Source organism: Nomascus leucogenys, chromosome 1a (assembly GCF_006542625.1).
Source record: "Nomascus leucogenys isolate Asia chromosome 1a, Asia_NLE_v1, whole genome shotgun sequence".
Classification (NCBI taxonomy): Eukaryota; Metazoa; Chordata; class Mammalia; order Primates; family Hylobatidae; genus Nomascus; species Nomascus leucogenys.
The window spans coordinates 68,065,845-68,086,399 of NC_044381.1; the positions used below are offsets into that span (position 1 = coordinate 68,065,845).

General features: G+C 36.7%; 1 protein-coding gene and 1 non-coding gene across 2 annotated transcripts; both read left to right on the forward strand.

Annotated features, from left to right (window-relative positions):
• Window positions 1-259: 259 nt before the first annotated feature.
• TMX1 (thioredoxin related transmembrane protein 1) lies at window positions 260-16,212 on the forward strand. Its single transcript, XM_003267681.4, has 8 exons — window positions 260-553; window positions 3,969-4,084; window positions 5,417-5,462; window positions 7,197-7,325; window positions 9,453-9,498; window positions 9,596-9,697; window positions 9,820-9,892; window positions 14,510-16,212. The coding sequence occupies exons 1-8, from the start codon at window positions 402-404 to the stop codon at window positions 14,683-14,685; spliced, it is 840 nt and encodes a 279-aa protein (XP_003267729.1). The 5' UTR covers window positions 260-401; the 3' UTR covers window positions 14,686-16,212.
• LOC115836053 lies at window positions 4,203-4,337 on the forward strand. The gene has a single exon (XR_004031055.1). It is a non-coding gene; the product is annotated as a small nucleolar RNA SNORA70 (small nucleolar RNA).
• Window positions 16,213-20,555: the final 4,343 nt, after the last annotated feature.

Here is a 20,555-nt window from a genome sequence, read left to right on the forward strand (position 1 = left end):
TTTAGCACATTATAAACTTACCAATTTGCTTGTAAACGCTAACCATTTGGCGCCAAAATCCTGGGAGCGACTTTTAAGCCGTTCTTCCTCAAAGCACCGCCCCACTTTTTACACCACGCTTCCTTTTGCTCTGTTCCTTCCCCCACATTACTGGGACACCCTAGGCGGTAGAAGAAGCCGCTTTTCTGTCATGCGCATTGCGGAGAGACGTTCTTCCCTCTTTCCCGACTTCACCACTCACTGGGATCAGACCCCTGTCATGCGCATTGAGAGTTCTCTAGACAGGCGCTCCTCGCAGCACCGTCGTGCGCTTGCGCTGAGCAGCCTGCGAGGGCGGAAGTGGGAGCTGCGACCGGGAGGAGCGGCCGCTGCGCTCGCTGTGAGGTGGGCAAGCGGCGGAAATGGCGCCCTCCGGGAGTCTTGCAGTTCCCCTGGCAGTCCTGGTGCTGTTGCTTTGGAGTGCTCCCTGGACGCACGGGCGGCGGAGCAACGTTCGCGTCATCACGGACGAGAACTGGAGAGAACTGCTGGAAGGAGACTGGATGATAGAATTGTGAGTGCGGGGCGGCCGGGTTCCTACGTCCGTTCCTGGACGCACGACTTCACCCCGCACGTTCCTCATGCAGGTCCCAGGCGCCCCAGGACTGCGCCTCCGAGTTGCGGAGCGAGCGTCCCCGACTTCTGCAGCTCCCCAAACTCCTGGGATCTGCCGCCGGCTTGGTCCCACCCCCTCGTCTCTTACCCGTGAATGTTAAGTTTCTTCTGGGGTGCACCCTCGTTTCGTTTCTGGAGCTGTGGTGCGCCCAAAGGGTTAGCGCCAATGCGAATTCTGACATTTTTCATGACTTTGAGGATGCGATTGGGGCGCGGGGAGGGAGGTGTCTGACTAGTATCTAAGTAGTTACAGTGATTCTTCACAGACTTCTACACTTATTTTCACCACATTTTACAGAAGAGAATATTGAGCAAAATCTCTCCTCTCCTTTCGTCTGTCCTTAAAAGATAGTCTCTTTATGGTGCTGGAATTTGGGGCTTTTAAGCTTTTTTTTAATGGATTAGGTACGTTTCTTTTTTAATGTAAATACTGAGTTCAAGATGGTTTATTTTTAAGTTTTCATTTTCTCTTTTTTCCTCCTCTTTTGCTTTCTCTGTTTTTCACTCCTCATCTCACTTTTCCTGTGGGTGTCTTTGTAGTGTAGAGAATACCTTGGGTTGTGACTCCTAGGTCTTTGTAAATGGTATTACATTAAAGATAATGTATTAATGTATACACTCTCAAGCGCGCCAGGTCATCATTTATTGCTCGAACGAAATCATGTATCTTGTGTGGTGATTTCAATTTAATAATATCTATTCTGCAGCGGTGGGAAATAAAGTATCTGCCTTTGCTTTAGATGCTAAGTTGTTGTTGATGGTGGTATTATACATATTAGCAGTATTACTGATAATAGTAAAAGCATGATTACTGAGTATTAACTGTGCTGGACACCACTAAGCACCTTTACACGCATACCATATTTAATTCCCTGCAAATTCTCTATGACAGGTGTTTTTCACGTTTTACAAATGAGTAACAAGATACCTAAATACTTTAACCTATGCAGATATTGCTGTGCTGGCTTTCTCTGGGTCTTCAGAGTAGGCATACAATAATTGTGTTAGAACACCTTCTTCTTTAAAAAGGTTCAGCTGGAATTGGCGTACGCTACTCAGGAGACTGAGGTATGAGGATGGCTTGAGCCCAGGGGTTCAAGAGATCCTGGGCAACGTAGCAAAATAAATAAGTAAATAAATAAAAATGAAAAGACAGCAGGGTTCAGGTGAGTGTTTTCTTGTGTCACGAATACAACAAGGGTTGTCAAGTTAAGGAGGCCAGTGAAAGTGACATCCCCAAAGGGAGAACCCAGAAGGCTAAATCAGTAAGTCCTGTGTTATTAAAAAAAAAAAAAACAAAACTGGCCAGCACGGTGGCTCACGCCTGTAATCCCAGCACTTTGGGAGGCCGAGGCAGGTGGATCACGAGGTGAGGAGATCGAGACTATCCTGGCTAACATGGTGAAACGCCGTTTGTACTAAAAATACAAAAAATTACCTGGGCGTGGTGGCACGCGCCTGTAGTTCCAGCTACTCGGGAGGCTGAGGCAGAAGAATCGCTTGAATCTGGGAGGCAGAGGTTGCAGTGAGCCGAGATCCCGCCACTGCACTCCAGCCTGGGCAACAGAGTGAGACTCGATCTCAAAAAAAAAAAGTAGAACATTTATATGGAAGGGAAGATAAAGGGAAATATTCATAGTATGCATATAATCTGCAACTCTGAAATGAATTTTCATTCAGGCACCATTGAAAGCTTCAGGGGAGAGGAACTATGACACTTTGTTTTTCAGTCATCATCATGAGTAACTTGTTTTAGATCGTGCCTGTAAAATAGTGTTATAAGCAATATATTAAGCAATAGTGATCGTGTGTGTATATGCAAAATACAGTCAAGTATTACTCAAGGATATTTTTTAACTCATTATGGTCCAACTATATAAATACAGCAATCAGAAGTAGTATTAAGGAGAACAAGACTAACAAAACATTGAGTATGAGGTAAATCCACCTTGGAGCATCTATCTGAAATTATGCTATAGAGTAGTAGTTTTTCTTTTTCCTTAAGTAGAGATTCTAAAGTAAGTTTTTAGAAAGCAACTGACAGCCTGGGCAACATGGCAAAAACCAGTCTCTACAAAAAAATACGAAAAATTAGCTGGGCGTGTGGGCAGCCATCTGTAGTCCCAGCTACTTGAGCTGAGGTAGAAGGATGTCATGAGCCCGGGAGGTTGAGGCTGCAGTGAGCCCAGATCGCGCCACTGCCTTCCAGCTTGGGTAACAAAGCGAGACCCTGTTTCAAAAAATAAAAAAGCAACTGAGCAACAAAACGAACCTGAAAAAGAAGGACTCTAGTAGTTTTAGTAATAGTCTCCTCCTAATTACAAGTGAATTATCTACAGTAAATCCATTTCTGCTCAGAAGTTTTGTCATGAAGATATTTTCATTGTAATACGATTTATTGTTAGGAGCTTGGTTTTATACTACCAGTTTGTCTTGTTCTACAATGTCTATTTTAGGAGTTTGGTTTTCATAAAACAAGTGAAGAAAATGTGAAGTACAGAAACTAGTTTTGTGTTTAACTGCTTTAGGCTTTATTCTTCCTGGTTCTGTTAAAAAAAAAAAAAAAAAAAAAGAAACAACCCTGTGGTGTATTATAAGATAAAATACAATAAAGTGGGAAAATAAGATCCTCAGGAGATAATACCAGAGGAGTAATTTAAATGCTAATATGCTTGCATTTGTAAATCCAAGGTCTTGGAAACAGGATGACCTAACTGGCCAAGAGTTTTGTTTGGCCTGCTTAGTATTTGTGTGTGGGTTATTTTTTGAGGTAACATTCTCATATAAAAATGCAGCTCTCCATCTTCTTTTAAATATGAATAGCCAGCCTTAGTGTGCCAGCATCCTTTGTGGCAATCCTACTTAATAATGGTTGCCACCTTAAGATGGAATATCTGCTTTCTTATTCACTACAGCCCAGGACACTTCTGTTTTTCCAACGCCTTGCATTTGTGACTCTGCATTGTAAATTATTAAAATTGGTAAGCTCTAACTTTGGTCTTGAGCTTTCTGGTGGCCACACGTTAATAGAGAAATGCAAAGGTTTTTTAAAGAGCTGTTTTGCATGTGAAAAAATCCTGTGTCTTATTCTCAGAATTTTATTTGATTAGCATCATCATCATCTTGATTTCTGGATTGTTACATCTACCCTTAAAAGTTTTTCATCTGCATAAAATTAACCACCTTGTCATCTTCAGTGTTTTCATATGAAATATTCTTCATAAATTATACATTTAAATTTTTTATCCCAAGATAAATGGTCATACTAAAGTGCTTAACTTTTTTTTTTTTTTTTTTTAATCTGTATTTCTTAGTTATGCCCCGTGGTGCCCTGCTTGTCAAAATCTTCAACCGGAATGGGAAAGTTTTGCTGAATGGGGAGAAGATCTTGAGGTTAATGTTGCGAAAGTAGATGTCACAGAGCAGCCAGGTACTGTAAGTCTTTGGTTAGTTTTGTTTCTTTGCTGTTTGGGTTGATATATTTATCCTAATTTCTACATTACATAGTCTTAATTCTACCTTTCTTTAGGTTTTGAAAACCTAACAGTCTGCAGCTAGTTAACCTGACTTGTCCACCTCCCTGCTGGGGGCTCAGTGTGCAATGGTTGCAAAATGGAGATTCCCTGGTTGTGTATACACCTCATTCCTTGAATGTGTTGCTTTAAGGGTTCTTGAAGACATTACCCTCTTTTTATTCTTGCCCACATAACTGCCTCTGATTTGTTGTTCTTTGCATCCCAGGCCCCAGACTAGTATGTAAGATGCCTTTGAGAATTCCTAGAACATTGTGGTTCAGGTGAACATTGGCCAAGCCACATTTGCATCCATACCAGGCTTCAGAATAAGGAGCATGTGGTTGAGTGTTTTTCTAGAGTCAAGGTCTGTTCCCTGACAAAAGAAGATCTGAATCTCTGAAATTGAGTTTTAAATTTAGTACCTATGATTTGAGGATGTGGGCTCCTAAATAAAAAGCCCTTGTAGGTTGTGAGGTCAAGTGCACTCCTGACTTGGTCCCTGGACAAGTGGCAGGTCCTGCCCTTAAGGAGGTTCCTTCCACAGACCAACCTCATCTTAACGTTCTCGGTAGTCACACTACCCTTGGGTTCTTGGCTGCCCCATCCCAAATGGTAATAATAAGTAATATTTATCGAGTGCTTGCCTATTATAGCAGTCTTCCAAGTATCTTGTGTTTATTATTTAATCCTTATATAACCCCATGAAATATGTAATGTCCCCATTTCACAGATAAGAAAACTGAGGCACAGGTCAATTCTCTGTAATATCAGTACTTGACACATGGCTAACAATAAATGTTAGCTGCTATTATTTTTGCCTGTCTCATGAAAGATTCATAGTATTTTCCGTTTTTAGCAGCACCATAAACTACCTTTGTTTGTTGAATGTCAAGTGCAATTCCATTGGATTTTAGATCTAAGACTCTATTACCTGTGCTCTCCCATGACTTATTACTAGTAGTCTTAATTTTGACAGTGATATAAATGATGAAGTGTTTTTATTTATTTAAAAATGTATTCAGTACTCTACTTCTACATACTTTTTAACTGAGATAATGTGCAGTATTGTGTTTTTTAAAGTTGCTTTAAGTACATAATTCATTTTTAAATTATGTATTACAAAGCTCAACTATTAGGTATAATTTCATATTCTTTCCTATTAGTATGTATTTAAATAATTCAAAGTCACCTTTTAAGTAGTCAGTGATTGGCCTATGTAAAACCTGCTGTGTGTTCTTTATTTGCAGGACTGAGTGGACGGTTTATCATAACTGCTCTTCCTACTATTTATCAGTAAGTATTTGAAGATTCTAAATTATGGAGAAGGATGCATTATAGTGTAATCAGAAGTAGTAGGCCTCTGGCTTGGATCATGTTGGAAGAGCTGAGGTAATCTCATTATATTCAGCAGGTATTTTAGAGGGCTTGTTTTGCTTAGTGTTGTCCTAGGTGCCTTTAGGTAGTTGAGTGATGTGTGAAATAGTCTCTGTTCTCAAAGATTTACAGTTGTTTAGGAAAGTGATGTTCTTGTGAAATGGTGTGATCCTGTTCAGTGTGTTAAGTCATTATGAGTCCAAAGTAGTGGTGAGTCCTGTAGGAAATTGGATAAAGGAGAAATCACAGTTACCTGGATTGGTTCCCAGACAATATGGGGTTTAAATGAAACCTTGGAAGTAGAATTTTAAGAGTGGAGCATAAGCATTTTATTCTGAGGACAATCTCATAAACAGTCATTAACAGGAACATGTTATGTCCAGAAAGTAGCTAAGAAAGTGCTGTTTTACAGCCTTGGGTAGGGCAGTAGGTGACAGTTGGGTGATAAATCAGAATGAGCAAGATTATGTAGTCTTCAGTGTCAGGTCTGTTAGTTTGGCTTTATCTTCTAAATTGAGGGTGTGAAATCTCAAGTCTGTGTACCCTAACATCATGTAGCTGGTAGGTTAAATACCAGGAGGTACTGAAAATAAGTTGACAATTCTTTGTGTTTATAGCTTGCTTTTCTTTGCCCTTTTTTCTTTTTTTCATGTTTTTAAAATTCACCCCTACTCCCTTTACATCTGTGTAAATTTCTGTTTGCTGTCTCCATAAGTGCTTCTGTCCTGCCCTTCTCATTCAGTCCTTTTCCCCACATGCCCCTTCAGTCTCTCCCTTTGCTTTTCACTTCTTGGTGCCCCATGACCTTATTTGGAATTTCCTGCCCTTTTTCTTTTAGTCAAAATTGTTTACCATGTTCTTTCTCCTATTTCCTGCCTGTCGAAATCTTAACCTATGCTTCAAAGAATAGCTCAAAGGACACTTCACAAAAACTTTGTGTTTTGGGATGGGGGGCTTCCCCGTGGTCTTTACCTCTGGGTGGATAAAGGGTCCCTTAACCCTTACTTAACAGGTCCCTAGTAGGGAGCTGATGAGTTTTTGCACTTAAAGATGTTGGAGCCAAGAGAACATTTATGACTGACAGAACTTTCTACATTGGGAATGGGAAGGAGGAGGTGGATCTAAGGAAGGCTGCAAAGCTGACTAAATAGTCACTGAAATGACAGGAAGGGAAGCATTGTACCAGATGCCTCCAGTGATTTAAAGCAGGGTGGCTGAGGTGATGCTATTATAGCCAAAAGTACTAGAAAAATGCCTTAAAATTTTAAGTTACAGCTTAACAGCTGATAATTACTATGTGCCAAGCACTATTCTAATAATTTTTATATAATTCTTTTAATATGTGTATTACACATAAGGCTTAAAAGTACTTTTCTGAGATTTATCTACTTACTGTATTTCATAGTTTAATTACTTGGAAGAATAACAGTAATTACATTTTAAGGCTTATGATTTAAAAAAAATGTAACCTCATTGTTAAATTGGGGGCTAAAATGTCATGAGTAGGTAAATAGTATAATTTGCTATTAATACTTGTACATTGCTAATGCTTTTGAATGTTAGAATTGACTGTAAAGTGAGGTGAAAAAATAGCAAAATAAATATTAAATTATTTCTCAGTGCTGGATAATATTTAATTCTGATTCTCTTTAGTTGTAAAGATGGTGAATTTAGGCGCTATCAGGGTCCAAGGACTAAGAAGGACTTCATAAACTTTATAAGTGATAAAGAGTGGAAGAGTATTGAGCCCGTTTCATCATGGTTTGGTCCAGGTTCTGTTCTGTAAGTATGAGGGCTTTTTCTCTTACCCATTTCATAATTAATTGGAACAGATAATTATATTTTATGTAAAGCATTCATACTCAGTTTGTTTCTTGAGCTGTTAAGGGTTAAGGTATATCCACATTTATTACATGTTTGATTTTTTTTTTTTTTTTTTTTTTTTTTTTTTTCTGAGACAGAGTCTCACTCTGTCGCCTAGGCTGGAGTGCAGTGGCGTGATCTCGGCTCACTGCAAGCTCCGCCTCCCGGGTTCACGCCATTCTCCTGCTTCAGCCTCCCGAGTAGCTGGGACTACGGGTGCCCACCGCCGTGCCTGGCTAATTTTTTTGTATTTTTAGTAGAGATGGGGTTTCACTGTGTTAGCTAGGATGGTGGTCTTGATCTCCTGACCTCGTGATCTGCCCACCTCGGCCTCCCAGAGTGCTGGGATTACAGGCGTGAGCCACTGTGCACGGCCTACATGTTTGATCTTTTTAGTTTGATCTTCTAAGTCAAACATATTTTCATGCTTCTTGAGTTAGAGAAGGCATTTTATAGAAGTAAGTTGTACACCTTTTCAGGAATATTTTAGCTTGCTAGATTTGGTCATAGGTATCATCAAAAACTAAATGCCCCTAGGAGTCTTCACAGCATAATGGGTAAAGCTATCACTTGAGTGTAATAATTTGAATGAGTAGGCTTAAACTTGTACTCATGCTACCTCCAGACTTCAATTTGTTTTTTAATGTTCTGTCTCCATAGAGACCGTCAAAAATTGCTGATACCAACTAAATTACATAAACTTCAACTCTTGATATCAAGCAATTGAATTATGTTTGGTTGGTTATTCCACCTGTCTGATAACTTCTTATATGAATAGTGTGTATAAATGGTGACCATAATAGCGTGCCTAAGCACTGAGCTTTATAGATATCTAGAGGGTAGATGAATTTCCTCGTAGCAACTGGCAATGGAGTGATAAGGATTAGAAGTAGCAAGCATGCTTTCTGCTTTGCTGTTGGAATACAAGGCCTCAACTGGTCATGTGAGGGACCTCTGTGAATAGTGAGTTTTGCTGAGGTCACCATGGACTGATCCTATGTGGCCATCTGTCTCTTCCTACCCTCTCACCACACTAACCTTTGGAGGATAGGGAGTTGGGACAGTAATCACATAAGAGAAAAATGCACTAGATTCTGGGGAAGGGAGAAAGATCAGCCCTGTTAATACTCATCCATTGAACTACCATGCCCAACTCAATTTTGGATCCTACTGTTCCTGAAATAAATTACTGCAGACTACAGTGAGGCTATACAGTGCTTTATGTTTCAATTCCTTGTTTCTCTTCTCACTTGGCTTTTAAACAACAGAAGCAACATGATTAAAATACCTTTTCTATGTCGAACTAAAAGTATAACTGATTTTTGTTCTCTGAAATCTCATCTCATAAATGAATCTTGTCCTTCTCCAGTAGAAGAAAGTAGTTGCTTGTAAGTCTATTTTCAAGCAGCTACAGTTGGGAACTCACAGACCTTTCTTATTTCTGAAGCATGCCTTTTTAAAACTGGCCATTTAATTATGTAAAATACTAATTTTTGCTTATATGATGATTTAGCATTTATTTCGTATGTAATAATTTTGTATATCATTAAAAAATGTCAAACTAATGCTCTTGTAAATTTTAATTAATTTCAATAAAAAAGAGGGATAGTTCTTAAGTGGAAAGAATTGGCTTGACAATTGTTTCCAGTCCTTCCTTTAGCCTCCCTTTGGTCATGCTTTGAAGGCTTTTCAGGGTGAGTAAGAGTTGCCTCTTCCAACTGGTTTCATGGAACTTGTAACCCTTTACTCAGTGTATTGGAGAAATCATCAGATGAAAGACAAAATATTAACATCAAAACAGTGGGAGAAAAGGAAAAAAAATACTGTCAAGTATTTTTATTTATGAGGCTGCCACATGGTAGTGTCAATTTAGAAACAGTTTTCATGAACAAGGCTTATTACAGGCATGAAATCAGTGATGTATCACTAGTCTTGATTAACAGCAATAAAATCTGTCATATTGGGGAAATTATAGAGTAGAAAATAGTATGTATAGACAAAGCTGTGTATGTTATTCAGTTTTTTAATCATCTCTTTTATTTTTAGGATGAGTAGTATGTCAGCACTCTTTCAGCTATCTATGTGGATCAGGGTATGGACTAAAATATTTTTATCTTAAACATTTTTACCACTATCACTTTAACAAAAATGAACAGATTTTTAGTTTTTTTTTTTTCTTTTGATTTTAGACTTGCCATAACTACTTTATTGAAGACCTTGGGTTGCCAGTGTGGGGATCATACACTGTTTTTGCTTTAGCAACTCTGTTTTCCGGACTGTCATTAGGACTCGTAAGTATTTCATTTTTGGAGTGCTAGGAAGAAAGATATTTAAAAAGTTATTATTTAAAATAGTTACATTAGCTGTGGCATATATTCTACATTCAGATTTCTTACAATGTTTATTTTTACAGTGTATGATATTTGTGGCAGATTGCCTTTGTCCTTCAAAAAGGCGCAGACCACAGCCATACCCATACCCTTCAAGTAAGTATATTTTAAAATGTTTATTTTTTATTCACTATAGTCCTATTCATTTCTGTAATCACAATCACACATTTCACAGGTTGCTCTTCCAGCTTAGAATTCTAACTGTGGATTGTTGGTCTTTATCAGCTATGGCATAAGGGAAGGTAGAGGAGATGTATATTTCATATAATAACGTAGCCCAGTGGATTTTGGAACATTGTTATTTCCTTGACTCTTATATTATGGGGAATTTTAACATTGCATATAGCATGTAGCTATTTAATAATATTTATTTGGTGTCAATTTATAAGTGGAATATATTCTACTCTTGAAGTCTTTCATTAGTATACCGGCCGCCACATTTGAAGATTATTCTTTGAATGCCAGCCAATTGTAAGTTTTTTCTGGTAGGATATTGGGAAAAGCAATAGCTATAGTTGATTTAGGATGTCACTGACACTGAACTGTACTACACAACAATTTAAATAATTACAAGCACTTACCAGTCTTACAATTGTACTGTTAATAGAAGCATTTATATTTGCAGTTCTTAAAGAACTTTTACTTATCTGTTGCCTCGTTTGCTCTTCAGCAACTCTGTAGTAGAGTGCATAGGTGTTACTGCTCCCATTTTGTACTTGAGGAGACTAAGGTTCACAGTCACACAGAAGTGACAAAGCTGATTTTAACTAAATCAGACGTGTGGCCTGATATTCCTTCATTTATGATGTCTTTTGTTTGTTTGTTTGTTTGTTTTTGAGACGGAGTCTTGCTCTGTTGCCCAGGCTGGAGTGCAGTGGCGCGATCTCGGCTCACTGCAACCTCTGCCTTCCAGGTTCAAGCTATTCTCCTGCCTCGCCCTCCCGAGTAGCTGGGACTACAGGTGCCCACCACCACGCCCAGCTAATTTTTTGTATTTTTAGTAGAGACGGGGTTTCACTGTGTTAGCCAGGATGGTCTCCATCTCCTGACCTCGTGATCTGCCCGCCTCGGCCTCCCAAAATGCTGGGATTACAGGCGTGAGCCACAGCGCCTGGCCATGTTATCTTTCTTAACTTAGGGCTTCTTGAGATCAAAATTTCCGAAATGAAGTCTATGGAGATTGCATTTATAGTGTACCTTGTCCTTTCATACTGGTAGGTCATCTTTTCATTTCTTAGATAGTTGCATTGATACTAAAAAGGACATGCATAGGGGATGGAATCATTTTATCCAAAAAGGGCCACTGACGTCTAGGAAAAAAATGTAAGCACAGATTACTTAAAAGACAAATGTACTGTTAGGTTTAAGGTTTTTGAAGTGAAATGAATATAAAATGTTTACTCACCAACTTTTAAATTGTGAATAAAATGTAAGATTTAATTTAGTAGATACAAAAGATAGATATATAAAAGTAGCTATACAGATGGTCCCTGACTACAATCATTCAATTTAAAATTGACTTTACAATGGTGCAAAAGGAATATGCGTTCAGTAGAAACCGTACTTTAAATTTTGAATTTTGACCTATTCTGGGCTATTGGTATGGAGTACTTTTGTGATGCTGGGCAGATTAGGTTAGGTTAGGTGTATTAATGTATTTCAACTTATGTAAGGATAGGTTAGTTGTATTAAATGCCTTTTTGACTTATGATGTTTTCAACTTATGATGATTTATCATCATAAGTCAAGGAGCATCTGTATTATGTTTCGTTTTCTTATATTCTGTCTTCACCCTCACATAAATCATATAGCTGTCAGAAAGTCTGTAGGGTGATAAGTGTGCAACTATCATTGGATCCCATAAATGTACCAAAGTACCTACTAAGTCATGTGTTGTGCAGGCTGCTACTGCCACTGTTGCCAGGTCGTCCTCCCGTCTTCCAAGAGTTTACTTTGGGAGTCTGCATAGATTGATTTCTCTGAGGATGTAGGTGTTGGAGTCTGAGTCATCTTACCACTTAGAGCAAACTTGAAAGTGTCTGAGACTTGCCTGAAGAACTTGTTGAAACAGATTGCTGATTCCCCACCCTGGGTTTTGGACTCAGAAGTTCTGTATTGGGGCCAAGAATTTCCATTTCTTACAATTCCCAGGTGAAGTTGATGTTGCTTGTCTGAGGACCACTATTTGAGAATCCCTGTCTTAGAGAAAGTGGTTACCAATAGGAAAATCAATAGGCCCCGGGGCCTGAAATAACTTGTCTTTTGGTGTTGACCATACAAACTTTTTAAAAGAATACTGACTCTGATAGAATCCTTTCTGTGCAATATTGTGGAACATGTAACTGGTGTACACAAAAAGGTAAGTGTTCTCAAAACAAGAAGGGTAAGTCAGTGAATAGGCACAATTTTAGAAACTTTAAAAGAGCTGAACCTAAGGAAATGACAGAGATAATACTCTACCTCTTTTAGGAAATTACAAGGGAATTCATTTCTTGGAAATGAAATTTTTAAAATGACTTGGCTAATTAATGTCAAGCTACTTAAGTTTTTCTGTCCTGTATTATGATCCACAGTAAAAGTCACTAAAGAAATCTTTACCTTTAAATATCTGTTAATTTGGAGGGATTGAAAGGTATAAAGTAAAGGGTTTTTTGAATGCCTTTCCAAATCATTCAAAAAGAAGGCAAGCATGGTCTCTGAGCCAGAGAGATCTGATTGGGCATCCCAGCTCTACCACTTAATAGCAAAGCAGTATGACAGACATTTTTTACCCTCTGAGCATGTAACCTCCTTTGTGAAATGAAAGTAATTATATTTGCCCCTTTGGATCATTATGACACTTAGAAGATAGGTATGTAATGCTCACATTATCCTGGTAACATAAGCATTCATTAAGTAATCACTATGCATATGATTGTGTAATTTATTTTTCTTTAGTAATACAACTGATATTAATCAGACTGTAAAGTGATATTGTCATGCCCCTTCCATAATGGAACACATGATTTGAGTTGTTTTCCAATATGTGTGCTTGTCTTGATTTTGAGTTGCTAGGGTTGCTAAGGAAACCCAACTCAATCTACTGTTAAGCAAAACTGGAATTTATTGGTTTATGTAGTGATGAAGTCTGAGGTCAGGGTTGACTGGATCCTTAAGGCTCAAATGATGTTGTTAAGATGCTGTTTCTGAGTTACTCAGTTCTCCACACCTTGACTTGTTCAATTCTCAGTTGAGTGCTTTTTAGAATTTTTTTTAAAATTATTTTTCTAGTTTTTTTCTGCTCACAAGGACATCTGGATCAGTTTGGCCCTTTCCAGTCACTAGCATAAGGTGGTTAGAGAAAACCATAGTCACAATCTAAGAATAAGAAGGAAATTCATTTTTTTTTCTACACCCACCTATTTTTTGGAGAAATTCTGGTGCACTCCGCTTGTGTAAAGGTCTTACTTTTTGGAAACCAGGGTTTCTCAACCTTGACACTATTGTTGTTTTTGGCCAGATGATTCTTAGTTGTGATGGACTGCCTTTTATACACTGTTGAATATTTAATAGCATTCTACTTGCCGATAGCACTGCCCTTCTCAGGTGTGAAAAAAAAATATCTCTAGACATTGTTAAGTGTTCCTTGAGGAGGGGGAAAACTCGCCCTTGGTAGAGAACAGTGGTTCTCTAGCTAGGATGGTCTCCATCTCCTGACTAGTTTACAGTGAATACTGTAAACCAGTATTCACCAGGACCGCCTGGGGTGTGGCATAGGGAAGGGGCTGTTAGCCCAAAATAAAGATGGATGCCAGGCAGACTAAACAACAGATTGTTCATTACTGGTAATTTTTCCCCATGGTTTGTTCTGCCTTACTAACCCAATCCTTCCTTGCAGATCCCCCCTCCCTGGCCCCACCATTCTCGATTGCCTAGGATTGGGGGCAGTCTGAGATCATTGAACAGAGTAAAGCTCTTTGACCCAGTTCTGTCTCCTGTATCTCACCATAGTGTGCTCTAAGCTTAAGTTAACTAGCAGCTGGCCATATAAAACATTGAAAGGGTGTGTATTTATTCATTGAGATGTACACTTAAGATTTGTACATTTTATTCTTGTAACTATATTGTAATAAAATCATATATATGGGGGTTGAGTAAGGGGAAGCACATTTATAAGACCAGAAGAAGATATGGACAGAAATACAACCTTCAACTGTAAATGTGTGATTTCTGTTCCCCTGGGAACTGAAACAAGGATACTGTTTAAGTTTTAGTATACTTGTTGACGAGAAGTTTAATAGCAAATTAATATGAGATAGTTTTTTTTAAAGCCAGTCAAATTTAGCAGTGGGGGTTGTGTATCACCATTAGTGACGTAATATTAGTAAGTTCTGATAACCTACTACCATTGGACCAACCAGTTCTTTTTAATGCTATATATTTTTTTACAACTTCCATATTCACAACATTAATGCTGATTCATTAATTTCAGTTCAGTTTATACATAGGTGGGTAATTAGAATGACTTTGATAACTAAAATGGCTCAATTTTTATTTTTATAATATTCATGGTTTTTTTAATCTTATCTTGAATAACTTTTTCCTTTTGGAAATCCAAACATGATAAATTTATACCAAAGCAGTTTTTGGGCGTATGAAACATTGTATCTTGATTTTACTCTAAAGCAAATCTACTACATCAACAAAAATACATTTTTGGTCTTTGTCTTTAAGAAAAATTATTATCAGAACCTGCACAACCTTTGAAAAAAGTGGAGGAGGAGCAAGAGGCAGATGAAGATGTTTCAGAAGAAGAAGCTGAAAGTAAAGAAGGAACAAACAAAGACTTTCTACAGAATGCCATAAGACAACGCTCTCTGGGTCCATCATTGGCCACAGATAAATCCTAGTTAAATTTTATAGTTATCTTAATATTATGATTTTGATAAAAACAGAAGATTGATCATTTTGTTTGGTTTGAAGTGAACTGTGACTTTTTTGTATATTGCAGGGTTCAGTCTAGATTGTCATTAAATTGAAGAGTCTACATTCAGAACATAAAAGCACTAGGTATACAAGTTTGAAATATGATTTAAGCACAGTATGATGGTTTAAATAGTTCTCTAATTTTTGAAAAATCGTGCCAAGCAATAAGATTTATGTATATTTGTTTAATAATAACCTGTTTTAAGTCTGAGTTTTGAAAATTTACATTTCCCAAGTATTGCATTATTGAGGTATTTAAGAAGATTATTTTAGAGAAAAATATTTCTCATTTGATATAATTTTTCTCGGTTTCACTGTGTGAAAAAAAGAAGATATTTCCCATAAATGGGAACTTTGCCCATTGTCTCAAGAAATGTGTATTTCAGTGACAATTTTGTGGTCTTTTTAAAGGTATCTTCCAAAATTTCCTTGTATTTTTAGGTTATGCAACTAATAAAAACTACCTTACATTAATTAATTACAGTTTTCTACACATGGTAATACAGGATATGCTACTGATTTAGGAAGTTTTTAAGTTTATGGTATTCTCTTGATTCCAACAAAATTTGATTTTCTCTTGTATTTTTCTTACTTACTATGGGTTATATTTTTTATTTTTCAAATCGGATGATAATTTCCTGGAAACATTTTTTATGTTTTAGTAAACAGTATTTTTTTGTTGTTTCAAACTGAAGTTTACTGAGAGATCCATCAAATTGAACAATCTGTTGTAATTTAAAATTTTGGCCCATCTTTTCAGATTTTACATCATTCTTGCTGAACTTCAACTTGAAATTGTTTTTTTTTTTTTTCTTTTTGGATGTGAAGGTGAACATTCCTGATTTTTGTCTGATGTGAAAAAGCCTTGGTATTTTACATTTTGAAAATTCACAGAAGCTTAATATAAAAGTTTGCATTCTACTCAGGAAAAAACATCTTCTTGTATCTGTCTTAAATGTATTTTTGTCCTCATATACAGAAAGTTCTTAATTGATTTTACAGCCTGTAATGCTTGATGTTTTAAAATAGTAACATTTTTATATTTTTTAAAAGACAAACTTCATATTATCCTGTGTTCTTTCCTGACTGGTAATATTGTATGGGATTTCACAGGTAAAAGTCAGTAGGATGGAACGTTTTAGTGTATTTTTACTCCTTGAAGAGCTAGAATACATAGTTTTCACCTTAAGGGGGAAAACCACAAACAATGAATCAACTGACCATTATGTAGTAGACAATTTCTGTAATGTCCCCTTCTTTCTAGGCTCTGTTGCTATGTGAATCCATTAGATTTATAGTATTGTAATATACAAGTTTTCTTTAAAGCCCTCTCCTTTAGAATTTAAAATATTGTACCATTGAAGAGTTTGGATGTGTAACTTGTGATGCCTTAGAAAAATATCCTAAGCACAAAATAAACTTTTCTAACCACTTCATTAAAGCTGAAGACCAGTATGATTTCTAGTTGCTTTTTGAAGGTATGCTTTATTACTTTGTATTTAATGATGTTCAGATGAGTAGTTGTGTGTTCCTATATATGTACTTGATATGTGTAATCAAAAGACTACCTTCTTTTTCTATTGAGATGTTTAAGGACAGTAATGCTCATTAATCAAGCATTTTTTTTTTTTTTAGTGTTCTAGTATATGTGACATTGCCAATTTTTTTATTAGAAAATATGTGACCAGAAAGATTCTATAGAGTAAAAAATCAAAGCAAAACAAAAACCACAAAAAGACCCCTGTACTGCAGAAAAATGTAAAGTTGGCTGAACAGATAGGGTCTTGAAATTTCAGGAAACATATAATCTCACGATTCTTAAAGATTGTCACTGTAGACATCTGAGTAATTAATTTTCAGTTGGTAACAGGCTTATAGAAACTCTTTGGGATTATTTACAAATGGTTCAGGAAAGAATAAGGTATAGTAAAAGTAATATCGTGGAGAATTCTGGGCCACCTTACCCACCATAATCAATTCAGCTCTACTACTGAAGTATTGTAAAATCTGATCTCTAGAGGAAAATACAGTATTCTACCTTACGTTGTGTAAATACTTAATGATTAACAGAAAGATTGAAAAAAGTTTTAATGAAGAATTCTGGCTACATCTAACAGCTGCCATTTACCAAGTACCTACTGGAGTTTTGTTGTTTTCTTGTATTTATTCATTTAGTCCTAATGACGACTGCAAGACAGGTAAGCATTGCACATCTTTCAGGTGAGTCAGCCCAGAGGTGTGGTACAAATAGGTAAAATTTGAATCTAATTCTTGTTCCAAATCTTTTTTTGTTTTTGTTTTTGTTTTTTTTCTTCAGTATGGGTACATGAAATTCAGCTATCTCTTATTTTGGTCTTTTTTTTTTTTTTTTCATTGAGACAAGAGTTTCACTCTCGTTGCCCAGGCTGGAGTGCAGTGGCATGATCTCGGCTCACTGCAACCTCCGCTTCCCGGGTTCACGCCATTCTCCTGCCTCAGCCTGCTGAGTAGCTGGGACTACAGGCGCAGGCGCCCGCCACCACGCTCGGCCAATTTTTTGTATTTTTAGTGGAGACAGGTTTTCACCATGTTATCCAGGATGGTCTCGATCTCCTGACCTTGTGATCCACCCGCCTTGGCCTCCCAAAGTGCTGGGATTACAGGCGTGAGGCACTGCGCCTGGCCTTTCTCATTTATTTTTAATTGACAGGAAATAATTGTGTATATTTATGGGATACAATGTGATGTTTTCATCTGCGTATATGTGGAAAGATTTGACCAAGCTAATATGTCCATCACTTCACCAGTTTACCATTTTTTTGTGGAGAAAATGTTAAAAATCTAAGTTAGCTATTTTGAAATACACAATATTATTAACTGTGGTCACCATGCCATGCAGTAGATCACTAAAATGTATTCCTGTGGTCTAACTGAAACTCAGTACTGTTTGATCAACATCTTCCCTTTCCCCATTCCTCCCTTACTTCCCAGCCTCTTGTAACCACCTTTCTATTGTTTCTATGAGATTAACTTTTTTAGGTTCTACATATAAGTGAGATCATACAGTATTTCTTTCTCTTCCTGGCTTATTTCACTTAGCATAATGTCCTTCAATTCTGTCTTATGTTACTGCAAGTGACAGAATTTCCTTCCTTTTTTAAGGCTATATAGTATTCCAGCATGTATACTACATTTTCTTTACCCATTCATTCATTGACAGAAACTTAGGTTACTTCCCTATCTTGGCTACTGTGAATAATGCTGAAATGAACATGGGAGTGCAAATATCTCTTCAACATACTGATTTCAGTTCCTTGGATACATATCCGGAATTGGGATTGCTGGAATACAGGGTAATTCTGGTTTTTTTAGTGTTTTGAGGAAACGTCATACTATTTTCCAAAATGGCTGTACTAATTTACATTCCCACCAAGAGTGTACAAGGGTTCTGTTTTCTCAAAATTCTCACTAACACTTATTTGTCATTTTGATCATAACCATTGTTAACAGGTGATCTCTGATTGGGTTTTAATATGTGTTTCCTTGATAATTAGAGATGTTGAGCATTTCTTGTATCTGTTAGCTATTTGTGTGTTTTGAGAAATATCTGTTTATCTTTTGCCCATTTAAAAAAGTTATATTTCTTAATAAATGGAATTGATTTATTAATAAATCATTAGAAATTATTAGACATTAATAAGAAATTATTTCTAAATAAATAGAGTTTAGTTCCTTATATGTTTTAGATATTGGCTCTTTATCAGTTACATGGTTTGCAAAGATTTTCTCCCAATATATGGGTTATGTTTTTTCCTGTGCAGGAGCTTTTCAGTTTGATGCAACCGCATTTGTCTAGTTTTGCTTTTGTTGCCTATGCTTCTGGAGTTCTGTTCAAAAAATCATTGCCCAGATGAATGTTATAGAGCTTCCAGTAACTTTATAGTTACAGGTCTTAGGTTTAAGTCTTTCATCCATTTTGAGTTGATTATGGTGTGAGATAAGAATTCCATTTCATTCCTCTGCATGTTGGTAAAAGCACTTACTCCAAACACCATTTGTTGAAGAAACTCTTTTTCCCATTGTGTGTTCTTGGCATCCTCTTTGGAAATCAATTGACCATAAATACTTGGGTTTATTTCTGTGCTATCTATCCTATTCCATTGGTTGATGTGACTGTTTTTATGCCATTACCATACTGTTTTGCCTTTTTGCTTTACATTTTCATGGAATATCTTTCTTCATACCTTCACTTTCAGTCTATGTATGTCCTTAGAGGTGAAGTCAGTCTCTTTTAGGCAGTATGTAATTGGGTCTTTTTTTCTTTTTTTTTTTTTTGAAATCCATTCATCTGCTCTGCTTTTTGATTGGAGCGTTTACTCCATTTATATTTAAAGTAACTATTGATAGGTAAGAACTTAATATTGTCGTTTTGTTAATTGTTTTCTGGTCAATATTGTGGATCAGTTGTTCCTCTCTTCCTCTAATGCTGTCTTCCTTTGTGGTTCCTTGACTTTTTATAGTGGTATGCTTTAATATTTTTTTTATTTTTTGTATATCTACTAAGGATCTTTGCTTTGTGGTTACCATAAGGCTTGCATAAAACATCTTATACTAATAACGGGCTATTTTAAGCTGATAACACCTTAATTTTGATCACTTGCACAAATTATACTTTTACTCCCTACTAATGTTTTTGTTGACATGTTTTGTATATTTTATAGTTTGTGTTCCTTAACAAATTATTCTAGCTATAGTTGTTTTTAATAGTTTTGTCTTTTAGCCTTTGTAGTAGATATATAATTGTTTTTTATACCACCATCAGGGTATGAGTGTTCTGAATTTGATTGTATGCTTTTACCAGTGAGTTTTCTATCTTGATATATTTTCATGTTGCTACTTAGCAGTATTTTTTGAAGAGTCTTTTTGGGATTTCTTGTAAGGCAGGTCTAGCGGTGATAAATCATTAGCTTTTGTTTTTCAGGTAAAGTTTTTGGAAGACAGGATTGCCGGGTATAGATAGTATCTTGGTTGGTAAGGTTTTTTCCTTTCAGCTTTTTAAATACATCATCCTATTTCCTTCTGGTTGGCAGGGTTTCTGTTGAAAAACCCAGTGGTAGTCTTATGGGGCAGCCCCTTTGAATGTAGCGAGTCACTTTTTCCTTGCAGCTTTCAATATCTTCTCTTTGTTTCTAACTTCTGAACAGTTTGATTAAGTTTTGGTGTTGGTCTCTGGATTCATCCTGTTACATCATTGAACTTCCTGGACCTGGCTTTCTATTTCCTTCTCCAGACTTCGGAAATTTTCTGCCATTATTTGTTTGAATGTTTTGTCCCTTTCTCTCTTTTCCTGGCACACTGATAATGCATAAATTCTGCTTGATGGTGTCCTGTATGTCCCTTAGGCTATCTTCACTCTTTCTTATCCTTTTTTTTTCCCTCTCTTCACATTGAATGATTTCCAATGACCTGTCTTCAAATTTGCTAATCCTTCTGCTTGATCTAATCTGTTGTTGAACCATTCTGTTTATGAGTTTTTTAGTTTAGTTATTTTATTTTTCAGCTTGATGATTTCTGTTTGGTACTTGTTAATATTTTCTATCTTTTTATTGAATTTCTCTCTTTAAGAATGGCTCTCCTTACCTTGGTAAGCATCTTTATGACTGTCCTTTTGAATTTTCTGTCAGGCAAATGACATATCTCCATTTCATTAGGGTTGGCTTCTGGAGATTTATCTTTTTTTTTTTTTAACTTCGAATATATTTCCCTTTTTCTTCATTGTCCTTGATTTTTGTGTTAGTTTTTGCTCATTAGATAA